The sequence below is a fragment of the Lissotriton vulgaris genome, chromosome 4_1 (genome assembly GCF_964263255.1).
Source record: "Lissotriton vulgaris chromosome 4_1, aLisVul1.2, whole genome shotgun sequence".
NCBI classification, from domain to species: Eukaryota; Metazoa; Chordata; class Amphibia; order Caudata; family Salamandridae; genus Lissotriton; species Lissotriton vulgaris.
Window position 1 is genome coordinate 2,089,873,459 of NC_141691.1, and position 15,362 is coordinate 2,089,888,820.

General features: G+C 43.8%; 1 protein-coding gene across 1 annotated transcript in view; it reads right to left on the reverse strand.

Moving 5' to 3' along the window:
* LOC147725098 (uromodulin-like) overlaps window positions 1–15,362 on the reverse strand; it is a 227,911-nt gene that overhangs the window by 106,956 nt on the left and 105,593 nt on the right. Inside the window, exon 4 of the mRNA XM_086918170.1 lies at window positions 5,438–5,539. Within this exon, the coding sequence (XP_086774296.1) occupies window positions 5,438–5,539 (102 nt within the window). The remainder of the gene's footprint in view (window positions 1–5,437; window positions 5,540–15,362) is intronic.

Sequence of the window (15,362 nt, forward strand, 5' to 3'; positions counted from 1 at the left end):
AGACCAGGAACCTAACAGAGAGAGGGATGCCGTACTTAGTTCTCCCGTTTTCATATGAAGGTTTTGCTTGGGCTTATCTGGCTATGTTTTCTAATGCATACCAGAACCAACTCCAAACCAACTCCAATATCCTTCTGGTGGGTCCTATAATGGTGGAGTAGATTTTAGTCACAGTCCTTTGATAAAGGGAATAGTGACTATGGCAAAAATTGCTGACATTAGTAAGATTCCCATGGACGAGAAACGAGCATATGATGGGTGGAATGTGACCCGTTATATTACTAGCCTCACTGATAAGGTTAAACAGAGAAGATCTTCACCGATTTGGACTATACCTCATAAAGGCAATTTGTGTTTGCAAATAAATGGCCAGAACACCAAAACCAAACAGCAAAAGAGTAATTGTTCCCGCACATACGTTTATAAACCCTTGGTTTTTTCACCGTTAGTACCATCTCAAGGTACATATTTTATCTGCCATGATAGAGCCTCCACAAAGCTTCCCACCTATTTCTCGGGAACATGTTATATAGATTTTCTCCTTCTCCGACATATACTGCTCTTGCAGATCATCATAGAAAGAGATATGGTAGAGGAGTTATTGATTCTGAAGACACAGCTGGACAAGAGGGAGATTTTCTGAAAGGGTTTCTTCCCTTTTGGGGTCCAATAGTTAATACCAGAAACATCTGGCGTTTAGTCCGTGTGGTCGATGCAATCATAAATGTGACTTCTGGAGCATTGAATAATTTGACAGCTGAGCTTCAGGCGGATCGTCTTATGACTTTACAAAACCAAATGGTTTTATATATTGTCCTTGCAGATAGAGGAGGAGTCTGTGAATTAATTGGGTCTAGTTGCCGTGTTTACGTTCCCGATAATGCCCCTACAGTATACCAAGCCAGTTCTAAGCTACATGTCATTTCCGAGTCCATTCATCAGGACACCGGAGATTGGTCTGTGATGGGATGGTTTTGGGGACTACTATCCACATGGGGATAGAAAGTGTTAACTTTCCTTGGAGCGATTTTAGCGATCATCTTTTCTTGTTGCCTCTGTTTACAGTGTGGCCCAGCCATCTGTGGACTTTGTGCCACTGTATGCGTTCCAAAGCCGGTGTCACAGAAAACAGAGAATATTAGAAAGATGTTACAGCAACAACTCAATGACCTCATGACCATTGAAATCGACTCAAACTAACATGAGTTCTTTGTGCTGTGGCTGAGTATGGCAAAAGGAGGGTCTGAGGTTCCGTGGTTTTCGACTCTGCTTCATATCTAGCCACCATTTTGTGTTTAGCCGCCATTTTGTGTTGCCTCACTCAGGCAGCACGGCAAATGCAGTGTTTTTGCTCTTTCAGCTGCTACGTGTCTTTTCTGTTAAAGAGTAAACCCTTGTCCTTGTTTACGAAACCGATGTCAGGGTCTGGCCGAGTTAGCTAAATCCATATCTAGACTGATAATTCCTTGTCTTACTCCACTGTTTGGGTCCCACCATTCTTCCTGACTTTATCTTATTTGACTGGCCTTCGCTATTTTCTTCGTGTATTCTCTTATTACACAAACTATACTTTGAAGCATACGAACATGTTTTACCACCTGCAAATTGAATTACGGGCACTAATGTTGATTAACTTGAGGGGAGGAGAGCACACGGGGTCTGAAAGTAGGGCGTGTTTTGGATATTCGATAGCTTGTTTTTGAACTATTCCTATTCGTTAGTTTTGTATGTTTTGGGAGTGGGCATTGTAAATATGTGTACTATAATAGACTGTGAGCCACGGAGTTAAGTGGCAGTCTCCTGAGAATATACCAGTAGGGTACTTCTTGGACAACTGTGCTTGCTGCAGCTAATAAACCTGATTTTATACACCTAACAGAGTGTCTCGTGTCTCTGTCTGACAAGGCAGGTGAACCTGGAGATTTTAGGCGTGCCCTGCGCCGCCCGGCCCATAAGGTCTGGTTCTCCAACTACGTCTAAACTACAGTATAAATTATTCCAATGCGCAGAGCCTATTGGGAATACAGGAACTACACTACAGTTCCAGTCCATCGGTGGGAGAATACGCCATGTCCGCGCACAGTATAAATACATTCCTAAGCCTTTAAGTTTTGCCAGAAACAATACTTTCTACTTTAGTTATTTTGCTAAGCAGTCAATGTCAGCCTTGCAAGTGTTGTCCAGAATTGTCTGTTGACAACCAGCCCTGCCCCTGATGGAGAGAGGTTGAGAAACAAAGTTTTGTATACCCCTCATGAAGTTGCTTTCTCATAACAATAATATGACCTAATCGTGTGGTTTTGAAAATTAATCAACATAGAATAGAATGCACACAAAAGTACACATGGGAAACTAATTGGCTTATGTTGCCAACCATAACTGACTAAATAAGTGATATGGTTACGTCTTTAAATTAATGCAAACGCAATAACCTAACCAAAAGCAGTATAAATGTGCTTTTATCTGTCTATTGTGGCATGCAAGATAGAGAATGGTGAGTACACCATGCATATATGTTGCTTTATTTGCTAGGTAACAACTAACAGGGATACCTTAGTAAAGGGGGAGGTAAACAGAAGGGTTATAATTCAAAAATTAACTTTTAATTGTGTTTGTGTCTATAATGGTTTCCGTTCTGGCCCGTGCGGCCTAGAATAAAATGGACATTTCCGTGACTCCAAGATTGAAAATGCTCTACGCATGCATGAAATGAATTGCATATGAGCATGAACTGCCTGTGCCTGTGAAGAATGGGTCAAGGACAGTGTATCCTGAAAATCTAGCTGAGTACCAACAAAATGAACACCCGTACTGTGAAACGTGAGAAAGCTTGTGAAACTAACAAATTTAAGGACATGAGTGAAGTTGATATAATAAGGACAAAGACAACTTTCATTGAGCTGATCTTGCGTAAATTAAACAATGAGATGATGAGGTTATGCTCATCCACCCCTTGGATTGATCAATCAGAACTGTTAAAGACTCTGACAGTTACTTTTGTAGATAGATTAAGTAGGGAAAAAGAGTTTAAAAGAGTGTGTCCGGAGTTAAGATAAAACTCTCTTCTTCTATTTCCAACTGTGTATCCTGATATGCTGCCGGAATGCTGAATCTTTCCTGAGGCATAAGGACTTTGACATTTTTCTGAAATTTTTACTTTTCTGAATGAATAACGGAGTGAGGTTAATAGCTAGAGAGAATTGGTTGATGGACTTTGGGAACTATTCTGTCTTTGCTAATATTCATGTCCTCTAACTGGTTGATAATGTACTTAAATTCTGAAATTTTGAATTAAAATGAATATAAATGTAGGAGTTACATTTTTCTCCCCCTAAATCTATTTTACATTAAATTAATAAATACAAGTGAATAAAATACAGGTCATGCTAGAAGATTTTCTTTAAATAAAAATTTGATAAATGGTCTTGTTTATCCTAAGCCTCATTTTTTACTAGCAGATCCATCGACAAATGAAGGTAATGTGTCTGAATAAGTGTTTCATTGATAAAACCATGGTAAAAACAATTTAAACTGCTGGTGTACATAATATAAATATTTAGTTTTAATTTAGAAACTCGGCTATGATCCAGCAGATCTCCTTTGAGTTTCACCGATCCATGAATTAGAGAAAAAATGTGTACGAGTATCTCACAGTTTTATGGGCCCCACTGATGAATAAATGAATGATTATATACTTCAGGGATAGGTGATGAGGTTTTAGGTGATATTTCCGGAGTAGCGCTGCATCACCCCAGAATTGTTTTTTCTAGTAAAAGGAGAAGTACTAGAAGCAGAACCAGGGTCGCCCCTAAATCGACCTCCGGACAGCGCTTTGCGGCCGCATAATTGTACGAGCACGGGAACCTCTCCACTGGCAGTGAATTGCAGGCATCCAAAGACACTGGCATATGTTGACAGAAGCACCCTTCCGACTTTTCAAACAAATGATGGCATGCAGCGGGTCCCAGTCATTGCACAGGTAAGTGAATGAAGGTGTGCGAGACAAAACAAAGTTGTAGCCGCCATAGGTGAAGATACGGCTAGGCATGCCCATGCTGGAATAAAAAATAAAAAAAAGAGTTCTCCAGGAATCGTAGAAAAGCTATTAAAGTGAAAGGGTACGGTAGTTGAGCGGTGCTGTTGTACCAGAAGACGGAAGTGACGAAGAATAAAAGACTAACACTGCAGTGTACCAATGGGAAACCAGCAGACGGGAGCCAAGTCATTTTTCAAGTACTCCAGTTCTTGCAGACAGCGTTGCACGCTGGCTCACACTCGACCTAAAAATGGTAAGTAACCGGACTGGGTAAAGGCAAACTAAGGTGATCTAAACCCTATGCGCAGAGTGAGTTGGTTCGCACATTGAGTTAGGGCAAGGTCAGGCTGAGACCCAGAGGAATTGGCCAACCCAGCTGCAGATGGCCAGAAGCTGTGTGGGTTTGGTGTTGGGCCTCTGGCAGCCAGCCTGCAGAGTCACAGGCACAGGACGTGGCTGAAGGCCAGGCACAGGGCCCAGTCGTACACATAAAGGCCAAGGTTAGCAGTCAAGGGTAATGGTTGGCCTCACGGCAAACAGCCGTCTCTGTTCGCAGCAGCCCACGGTAGGAGATGGCCGCAAGCTGTGGATTGGGTAGAGAGTCCTAATCCTACAAACATCTAAGCAGCCTGTAGCCATAGGCAGATGAGTGTTAACAAAAATATGGGCTTCGCCGACATATACACTGTTGTAAATCCAGCGGCAGTCAATATCACGGGTGGTGGGGTGGGCAGATTGCGCAGGGAGGAGGGTTGCACATATATAAAAGAAAACATTTTTTTAAAGTATTGTTGCGCCGGGTCCTGCGTCTCCACTCCTGCCCTTCTCCTTATCGGATGGAAACACAGCCAGGCCGCACTTATTAATCACACACAACGCTGCATTGCAGCGCTGTGAATGGTAGGCACTCAGGCTCTCATGACCAATCACAGTGATGCAGTGCAGCATTGTGATTGGTTTTGAGCATCCTGGTTGGACGCTCTACCAGGGAATTGGAGCCTGGGCTTGTTCTGCATGCAGCCTGCAATGAGAACGGGGGCAGTGCGCATGACCGGTTTGGGAGTCCGAGACAGCCGACCAAACAGTCATTGCGCACATAGGAGTGAGCAAGCCACTCTTCTCTTGCCCTGCTCTGAGACCACAGCAGCCCCGCCCGCCCGCAAAGCTGCAGGAACCATAAAATGAACATAAAGGTATTATCACTTTATGCTTCTTCTTCGCACTGCTTAAAAGCAGTGGGGCAACACTTGTCCCCCATTTCTGAGGAGCCGCCACTGTGTAAATCAAGTTATGGTTGTGACTCAAACACAACAAACCTCGTAAATTCACCAGAAATCATAAGTGATGTCATCAATGACCTCACGTGATATAATCAATTGTGTTTGCACTTCAGACACTTACTTGCATTTGTGTATTTGCCTCGTTGACACTTGCACTCGGCGTACCCTGCACTGTTAGCGCACAGCTCGTTATCAGCACATGGAGGGTTACACTGTGGCACACCTGAAAAAAACACAAAACAATAGATCAGAAGCGTTGAAGAGAGTCTTAAATATTATGGAACCTTAATGACAACGCTGACAAGCACACCAGCACTGTGCCAAGGTGCAGCCTAATTATTATGGCACCTTTACGGCACTGCCGCCAATCACGCCAACACTGTGCTTTAGTGCAGCCTGATTATTATGGAATCTTTACCACTGCTGCTAAACACACTAACACTGTGCCTCGGTGCAGCCTGATTACTATAGGCACCTTTATGGCACTGCTGCAAAACACACCAGCACTGTACCTAGGAGCCTGATTACCAAGGCACCTTTACCACTGCTGCTGAACACACCAACACTCTGTCAAGATGCAGTCCGATTACTATGGCACCTTTACCACTGCTGTTAATTTATTTATTTATTTATTAATACAATTTATACAGCGCATACGTTTGCCCGTGGGCATCTTGGCGCTGAGATTACAACATAGGATCTCTGATGGTAGCAGCATTTAGCCATAAGGACTCATTACTGGTTAAACAACCATGTCTTCACCAGTTTCCTAAACTGGAGAAGAGATTGAGCCGATCGGATTGTCAGAGGGAGCGAATTCCATAGTCTGGCTGCAGACACTGTAAAACGCCTATCTCCCCAGGTAACCGTCCTGGTGCGAGGTACTGCTAATTGATGCAACTGCATCGATCTCAGTTGTCTTGACGGGCAGTAAATAGAAAGCTGCTCTTGCAGAATCCGTGGGCCTTGGTTATGAATAGCTTTGAAGGTTAGACAAAGTGATATAAATTTTATACGTTTTTTAATTGTTAGCCAGTGATAGCTTTTAATTGTGTGACTGACTGATTTGAATTTTGGGGTCCTGGAAAGTAATCTCGCTGCCGCGTTTTGAATAATTTTGTAGTTTGGAGATTACCCGGGATTGTGCATTGGCAAATAAGCCATTACTGTAATCAAGAGCGCAGAGTGTACTCACCACTGTTTTTCCCGCGCTATCCGAGAGAAATGGGATGATTTTCCGTATAAGTCTGAGTTTATGATGAGCATTTGCCACTGTCTGATTGGCATGTGCTTCAAAATTGAGCTTCTCATCGAAGACTATACCCAAGTTTCTGACCCTAGCTGATGGACTTGGTAGAACTTCTAAAGATGAGGGCCACGACACTGGAAACCATTGTGGGGCGATCTTCCCAAAAATGACTACCTCCGTCTTCTCGGAGTTCAACCTTAAGCAGTTGGCCTGCATCCAGTCTTTAATAGCCAACATACCTTCTTGAAACAGTGCTGCTACCTGTTCCCCATCATTATTGATAGCAAGCACCAGCTGGGTATCATCAGCATAGGAGGTAAGGCTAATCTGGTAGGTTTTAATCACTCTCGCTAAGTCCAACACATAGATATTAAACAGTGTTGGACTTAGCGATGAGCCCTGGGGAACTCCGCAAGGTAAGGCAAGCTCCGGCGATTTAAAAGGTCCCAGCGTGACTGCTTGAGTTCTGCTGGAAAAAAACGAGGTAAGCAGCTCTCTAGCGCTGGATCGGATGCCCAAATGTCCGACACGGTCAATCAAGATGGAATGATTGACCGGGTCGAAGGCTGCCGATAAGTCCAGCATTATAAGGACAGCTGTCCCTCCATGATCTCTGATGATTCTGATGTCGTCTGCGGCTTTAATGAGAGCCGTCTCAGTTCCATGGAGCTTTCGAACCCCGAACTGCGTATCATCCAGCAGCTTGTTTTGCTCAAGGTAATCAGCCAGCTGAATATTCATTGCCTTTTCAAGCACTTTGGCAAGAAATGGCAGGCTGGCGATGGGTCTATAATTTTTCAACAACTCCTTATTCAGAGATGGTTTTTTAAGGAGCGGTTTTAGAAGGGTATTCTTTAGCATGTTCGGGTATATCCCGGACCTGAGGATCATATTACAGACTTGTGTGATAACTGTACTTATAGAGTCGATTACCGGTAAATAGACTTTGGGGGGGCATGGGTCCAAAGCTGAACCTGATTTTATAGACACCATGATGTCCCTAATTTGTTCCTCCTCTAATCCTTCAAATTGGGCTAGTGAGCAGGTGGGGGGGTTGATTTGTATAGCTGGAGAGGCCAGTATGTCATTAGTTAAAAACTCAGAATAAATGTCATTGACTTTGGTGAAAAAGAAGTTAGCCAAGGAGTCACAGAGGGCCTGTGATGGAGTGGGGGCTGTATTTGTGAGCTTCCCAGCTAGTTGTTTCACTACTTCAAATAGTTGTTTACTGGAGTTTTTAGCAGAGTCGATTTGATCTCCAAAAAACTTCTTCTTAGTCTCCGTAATAAAAATTCTTATAGATGAGATGTGTCTCCTTATAGCGTATTTTACTGACTTGATCGTAGGACCTTCGCCAGTGTCTTAATCACACCAACACTGTGCCTCAGTGCAGCCTGAGTACTATGGCACCTTTACCACTGCTGCTAAACACACCAACGCTGTGCCTCGGTACCACCTGATTATTATGGCACCTTTACCACTGCTGCTAAACACACCAACACTGTGCATCGCTGCAGGCTGATTATTATGGCAACTTTACAGCACTGCTGCAAAGCACGCCAACACTGCACCTCGGTGCAGCCTTATTATTATGGCACCTTTACGGCACCGCTGATAAACACACCAACACTGTACATAGGTGCAGCCTGATTACTATGGCACCTTTAGGGCACCGCTGCTCAACACACCAGCACTGCACCTAGGAGCCTGATTACGAAGGCACCGTTACCATTGCTGCTAAACACACCAACGTTTTGCCTCGTTGCAGCCTGATTACTATGGCACCTTAGGACACTAATTACTATGACACCTTTACTGTTGCCAAAACTGTGCCAAAATAGGGCACCACAATTAATATGACGTGTTAATGACATAGCTGCCAAGCACATGAAACCTGTGCCTGGGAGCAGCCCTCCACACTGCTGTGTGGTGTATTGGTGGCAGCAGTCACAGGGTGTGCACGGGTGCCTACACATAATGGATCTAAGTCTGGTGCACACAAAGAGCAGTCTGGAGAAGTGAAGCACCTTTCACTGTGTAACCAGGCTGTGTCAGTGAGACCTCTCTTGTGTGGTCTGTTGATAGGTGCAGTCACGTGGTGTGCACTGGTGCCTACAGGCACTGGATATACATGTGGTGTGTGCTGCGTATTTTTTAGTTAGCTTATTTGTGACATTTCCACGTTATTGACATTCTCACTTGTGACATCACAGTTCATGTGTGACATTTCCACATTATTGACATGCTCACTTGTGTCATCATATTTCATATATGAAATTTCCATGTTATTGACATGCTCATGTGTGACATCATATTTCATATGTAACATTTTGAGTGATACTTAACACTCCAGGTACACTGCCCTAAATTCTCTTGGACATAATCTCTATGTGTCTCTAAGGACAGGGCACCTCTAAGTCCTATGTGCCCCTTAAACGTCATTGATAATAAGCCCTTAAGGTTCCTATTGAGACGTCAGTCCCTAGCTCCCAGTCGCTATTTGATTAGTAGTGTCAGGCTACCAATCCTCTATCCAGAGGCATAAAATAAAACTGCGACAGGGAACACTCAGGGTGACTGCAGGCAGTGTAAGCAACTATATAGAGAGCTCTAAAAGGTGTTAATGGACACAGGCAGTGTAAGAAACTATGTAGAAAGCTCTAACAAGCATTAATAGACACAGGCAATATAATCATCAAAAACAGAAAGCTCTAACAAGTGTTAATGAACACCGGAAGTGTAAGAATCAATGGTATAAAGTTCTAACAGGAATAAATTGACACAGGCAGTGTAAGCAACTATGGTAGAAAGCTCTAACAAGCATTTATGGACAGAGACGATTTAAGGCATGGGCAAAGTGGGTTCTGGCCCAGGGCCCCCTTGATAGATTCAGTCCTGTTCTGGAGAGACTCTTGCCCTGATGACCTTGTATAATTCTTAAACAGATTGTTTTAAATTGTGTTTTCCTTTAGTTTACTTTTAATGTGGGTGATGCGTGAAAGTCTGTTGCAGACATTATGCAGACAAATGTAGTGTTTAGGTTTCATGCAACATCCATAAAACAGTTACTTTCAGACAAATTCAGGACCTCACATACTAGAAATGGGAGGGTGTCACAGAAATTATTTGCAGTAATATTAGTGAGATGCTTCTGTATTACAATATTGAAAACACACATCATTATCCATGAATAATAGATATAAATAAATGTCAGAATGTTAACTAGTGCACTGCCAGTGACCTGGCCTTAGAGGGCATGAAAAATCTGAAACTGGATCATAAATTCAAAGCTGTTCGAAATTGGGGCCCCTGGAATGGGTTTGGCCCAGGGCCCCAAAATCCTTAAGATGTCCGTGTTAATGGACACATGCAGTGTAAGCAACTATGTAAATAGCTCTGACACGCATTATTGGACACAGGCAGTGTAAGCAACTATGTAGAGAGCTCTTACAAACATTAATGGACACAGGCAGTGCAAGCAACTAAGGTAGAAAGCTCTAACATATATTAATGGACACAGGCAGTGTAAGCAACTATGTAGAGAGCTTTGACAAGCATTAATGGACACAGACAGTGTAATTATCAATAACAGAAAGCTCTAACAAGCGTTAATGAGCACCGGCAGTGTAAGAATTAATGGTATAAAGTTCTGACATGAATTAATTTACTCAGGAAGTGTAAGCAACTATGTAGTGAGCTCGAACAGGTGTTAACAGACGTAGGCAGTTTAAGCATCAATGGTATAAAGCTATAACAGGAATTAATGGACACAGGCAGTGTAAGCATCAATAAAAGCAATCTGTAACAGGGGATAATGGAAACTGGCAGCATAAGCATAGATGGTAAACATCAGGACTGTCTTTAGTACTGGTGGTGCCCATTGGAGCAAGGTTTTTTGCCCCTCCACCCGACCTCCTTCTCAGATTCCTTCACTACCACCCAACAATAGTGCCCCTCAACCTTCCGTATCCCCTCTCTTACATACATGTCATTTGTTTTAAAGCGCTGGTAAATGCTGGTTTTACTAGTCCACTGAGCTATCCACAAAAAATGCAGATCTGTTTTTTGCAGCAGGCATATCAACCCTCTGCGCTACTTTATGGCGGGTCGAAACTGCCACTGGATAAAACTCAATTTCTCTCTCTGAGTTTGAGTTTGAGTTTGAGTTTGAGTAGGGATTTGTAGAGCGCATAGCTACCCTCGGGCATCCCAGCGCTAACAAGACCTAGTATTCCAGAGGGGAGGAGGGGCGGAAAGGAAGACTGGATTTAAGGGAAGAGCCAGGTTTTTAATTGTTTCCGAAAGGCGAGGAGGTTATGTTCTCTCCTAATGGCAAGTGGGAGGGTGTTCCATAGTTTTGGCGCATTGTAGGCAAACAAGCGGCCGCCAGATCTTGACTTTTTTATTCTTGGGATGCTGGCAAGGGCAAGTGAGTCAGATCTTAGGTTTTTGGTGGACTGGTGGGGTTTCATCAGGGGTCTGAGGATTGGGGGGCCTTTGTTGTGCATGATCTTGTGGGAGATGCACAATGATTTGAAGGTGATTCGCTCCTTCACTGGAAGCCAATGCAGGCTTTTGAGGGCTGGTTTCGCCGAACATCTTGCTTTGGTTCCTGTTAGGGTTCTAGCTGCCGCGTTCTGGGCCACCTGTAGTCTCTGAAAGACTGATGCCGGGGCTCCCAGGTAGAAGCCGTTACCATAGTCTAACCTGGAGTTAACCAACCCCTGCATCAGTAGCTTCCTGGACTGGAAGGGAATCAGGTGGAGGATCTTTCTGGACATGCGGATAAGGCCAAAGCAGGTCCCTGAGGTTTTTCTGGCCTGGGTTTTAAAATTAAGGTCCTGGTCGAGCCATATGCCTAGGCTTTTAACCTCGGTTTTTGGGGTTGGGTGAGTTCCTATGCAGGGTGGCCAGGTGAGGTTTGTTGGAAGTTTGTTTGGATTACCTAGGAGAAGAATCTCCGATTTGTCACCATTTAGTTTGAGTCGAGAGTCACACATCCATTGGGAGACACTTTCTAGACACCTGGAGAGATTTTCTAGGCTGGTGTTTGATTGGTTGATTGAAACCACCAGCTGTGTGTCATCAGCGTACATTACTGTTTTGACGCCGAAGGGGGTGATAATGTCCTCCAGGGGGGACATATAAACGTTAAAAAGTGTGGGGCTCAGGGAGGAGCCCTGGGGAACCCCACACTGCATGGGCAGGGCCTTGGACGTGGACGTGCCGTCTGACACCTGGAAAGATCTTTCCTCCAGGAAGGATTTAATCCATGCAAGGGCGGAGTCGGTGACTCCCACTAGACTTAATCGGTGGACCAGGATAGCGTGGTCCACCGTGTCGAAGGCGGCGCTCAAGTCGAGGAGGATCACTGCCACTGATCCTCCTGCGTCTATGATGTTTCTCGCCTCTTCGACGACTGCCAAGAGAGCAGTGTCTGTACCTTGCCCCGGTCTAAAACCGGTCTGAGAGTCACGTAGTAGGTGATTGGTTTCCAGAAAGTTGGAAAGTTGCTGGTTGGCTATACGTTCGGCCACTTTGCTGATCCCGGGGAGGAGCGAGATGGGTCTGAAGTTGGAGCGGTCCGAGGGGTCTAGGTGGGATTTTTTCAGGAGAGCTTTGACGGTAGCTTTCTTCCAGTTAGCTGGAACGGAGCCCTCTTTAAAGGAGGCATTGATGAGGTTGGTGATGGGAGGGGCTATGGTGGGGGCTACCAGTTTTAACTTGCTGATGGGGGCTGGGTCAGAAGGAGAGCCACTTTTCACCAGGAACATTAATCAGAAGAGTTAACTTGATAACTTCATATTTTTATTACTGCCTGAAATCTGGACACAAGTGGAACTCTGCTGCAGGTGTCTTTCAATCTTACTTTATCTCTCAACACAGCATCCCCCCTCCCCCTTTGAGGTCAGTGCCCCCTTGGGGTCAGCACCGAGTGTGGCTGCACCAGTCGCAGTACCCTAAAGTCTGGCCAGGTAGAAAGCTCTAACAGTAATTATTTGACACAGGCAGTGTAAGCATCAATGGTATAAAGCTCTAACAGTAATTAATTGACACAGGCAGTGTAAGCATCAATGGTATAAAGGTCTAACGGGAATTAATGGATACAGGCAGTGTAAGCATCAATGGTTAAATGGTCTAACGGGAATTAATGGATACAGGCAGTGTAAGCATCAATGGTATAAAGGTCTAACGGGAATTAATGGATACAGGCAGTGTAAGCATCAATGGTATAAATCTCTAACAAGCATTAATGGACACAGGCAGTGTAAGCATCAGTGGTATAAAGCTCTAACAGAAATTAATGGACACAGGCAGTGTAAGCATCAATGATATAAAGCTCTAACGGGAATTAATGGATACAGGCAGTGTAAGCATCAATGGTATAAAGCTCTAACAGAAATTAATGGACACAGGCAGTGTAAGCATCAATGGTATAAAGCTCTAACAGGAATTAATGGACACAGGCAGTGTAAGCATCAATGGTATAAAGCTCTAACGGGAATTAATGGATACAGGCAGTGTAAGCATCAATGGTATAAAGCTCTAACAAGCATTAATGGACACAGGCAGTGTAGCATCAATGGTATAAAGCTCTAACTGAAATTAATGGGCACAGGCAGTGCAAGAATCAATGACAGAAAGCTCTAACATCCTATTTGTGAAGGGGAAGGACACTAGAAGCTGATTATTAGGTCCAGTGACACGTGCTCCCGAAAGGCAATTAGTACACAAAGGGAGTCACTGTTCCTCGTAAGACGTAATGGAAGAGATGGAGAGTACTTTTGTCGTGTGCTACTCTATCCATGAGGGAGAATGTGTCCTCATCATGAAGCCCTGACACACCCCAAAAGAGGCCATGCTTTATCATTGGGCTTTGCTCCTTGTCGGGCCGGCACTGCAATGCCCTACCGGTGACCTTTTGATGAAGTCGTATGGGTGCATAGGTGTGATCGGCGGTGAAGTCTGAAGTGGTGTGGTAAAAAATGACTGGAGGGCGAGTAAGTACTTTTATTAGGGTGATCCCTCTGTCATTGTTAAAAAACAAAGTGGGTGGTGCTGCTCTAAGGGGTATTATGTCCCTCTGTAGATAGATAAGACACATGTCCCTAATAGACAACATGTTTCGCGCAATGTGTGGCCTCAGAAGGAGATCCCGAGCGCTGCGTCATGACCAATGATAGTTCTATTATGGAATTAGCAGCAGCCTAAACTAACCAGTGCCACCGGATTCTAGAAGGGAGTAGCACTTCCTTTAGTATTAGAATTAGGATCTCATGAGATCAGTGAGGGCACTTGGGAGGGCTCTCCCATAGTTGCAGGGCCGATCCACCTGCCTGCCTCTCGCTGTCTCTTACTTTGCCTCTTACAAGGAACAGTGACGCCCTTTGTGTACAGAAAGCTCAAACAGACATGACTGGACACAGGCATTGGAAGCATCAATGGTAGAAAGGTCTAACCGGCATTAATGGACACAGGTAGTACAAGCATCAATGGTAGAACGCTCTCACAGGAAATAATTGACACAGGCAGTGCCAGCATCAATAGAAGAAAGCTCTAACAGGAATTTATGGGTAAAGGCAGTGTAAGCCTCAATTGTAGACAGCTTTGACAGACTTTAATGGACACAGGTAGAGTAAGCATCAATGGTTGAATGCTCATGAACTAATGGACACAGGCAGTGCAAGCATTAATGGAAGACATCTCTAGCAGACTAAATGGACACAGGCAGTGTAAACATAAATGGTTGAATGCTCTAACATTAACTAATTGACACAGGCAGTGTAAGCATCAATTTTAGATAGCTTTAACAGGCATAAATGGACACAAGCAGTGAAGCATAAATGGTAGAAAGCACTAACAGACATTAATGGATACAGGCAGTACATTAAGGTTGCCCCATCATGCAACAAATATTGTCGTAAGACAATGACAATACATTAAGATTAATTATATGATGCGCATAACACCTCACAAGCACCCAAATTTATAGTGGGGAATGATATGGTGACAGCGGGGGACTGCCATATAAGTCTGGCTACTGCATTCTAAATTAACTGCAAACTGCATATCAAGTCAGAAGGTAGGCTGAGGTAGAGCCTGTTAGAATAGTCCAATCGAGAGGTTACCATAGAGTGGACTACCATTTTATGAGTCTCTTCTGGGACCAAATGAAGCACTTCCTTATGGTTTTCAGTTTTGGAAGAAGACCGAAGAGATCTGTTTGATTTGAGTGATGTAAGAGAATTCCGCATCAAATATGATGCCAAGATTTCTGGCAGGAGAGGGTATTAGTGGGGTATTAAGTTCTTTGTATGAGGGAGTCACATTTCCAATGACAAAAGTGTGATAGAAGTGGGAGTGAGTTGTTCTCTTAGTATAATGCCTGGGGAATAGTATGTCCTTGTCTTGGTGCTAGGTTGGCGCTGTTTCCCTCAGGAGCAGCGTCCTTTCAATGCACTCCGAAGAACACGTTCTTTGAATTTACTTAATAAAAATTTCTTGAGATTGAATCATGCGTAGTCTTTTTATTCTTTTTCAATAATTTTCGTATTCCACATTATTAGTTCATAATGCATTCAATCGTATATTTCTTGTCAGCCCAATGCATTTCGGGCATTCCCCCTTCATTAGGGGACTTATTTCTGAAAGCAACCAAGTAAAGCACACATTTAATATATTGTAATACTGATGCTGATGATTATTTACTAACGTCATGCATTAAGTGATGTTAGTCGGCTTTAACATGCAGCAGACGAATTTCAGGCTGGATTTAAGTAAACATGTGAATCTCAGT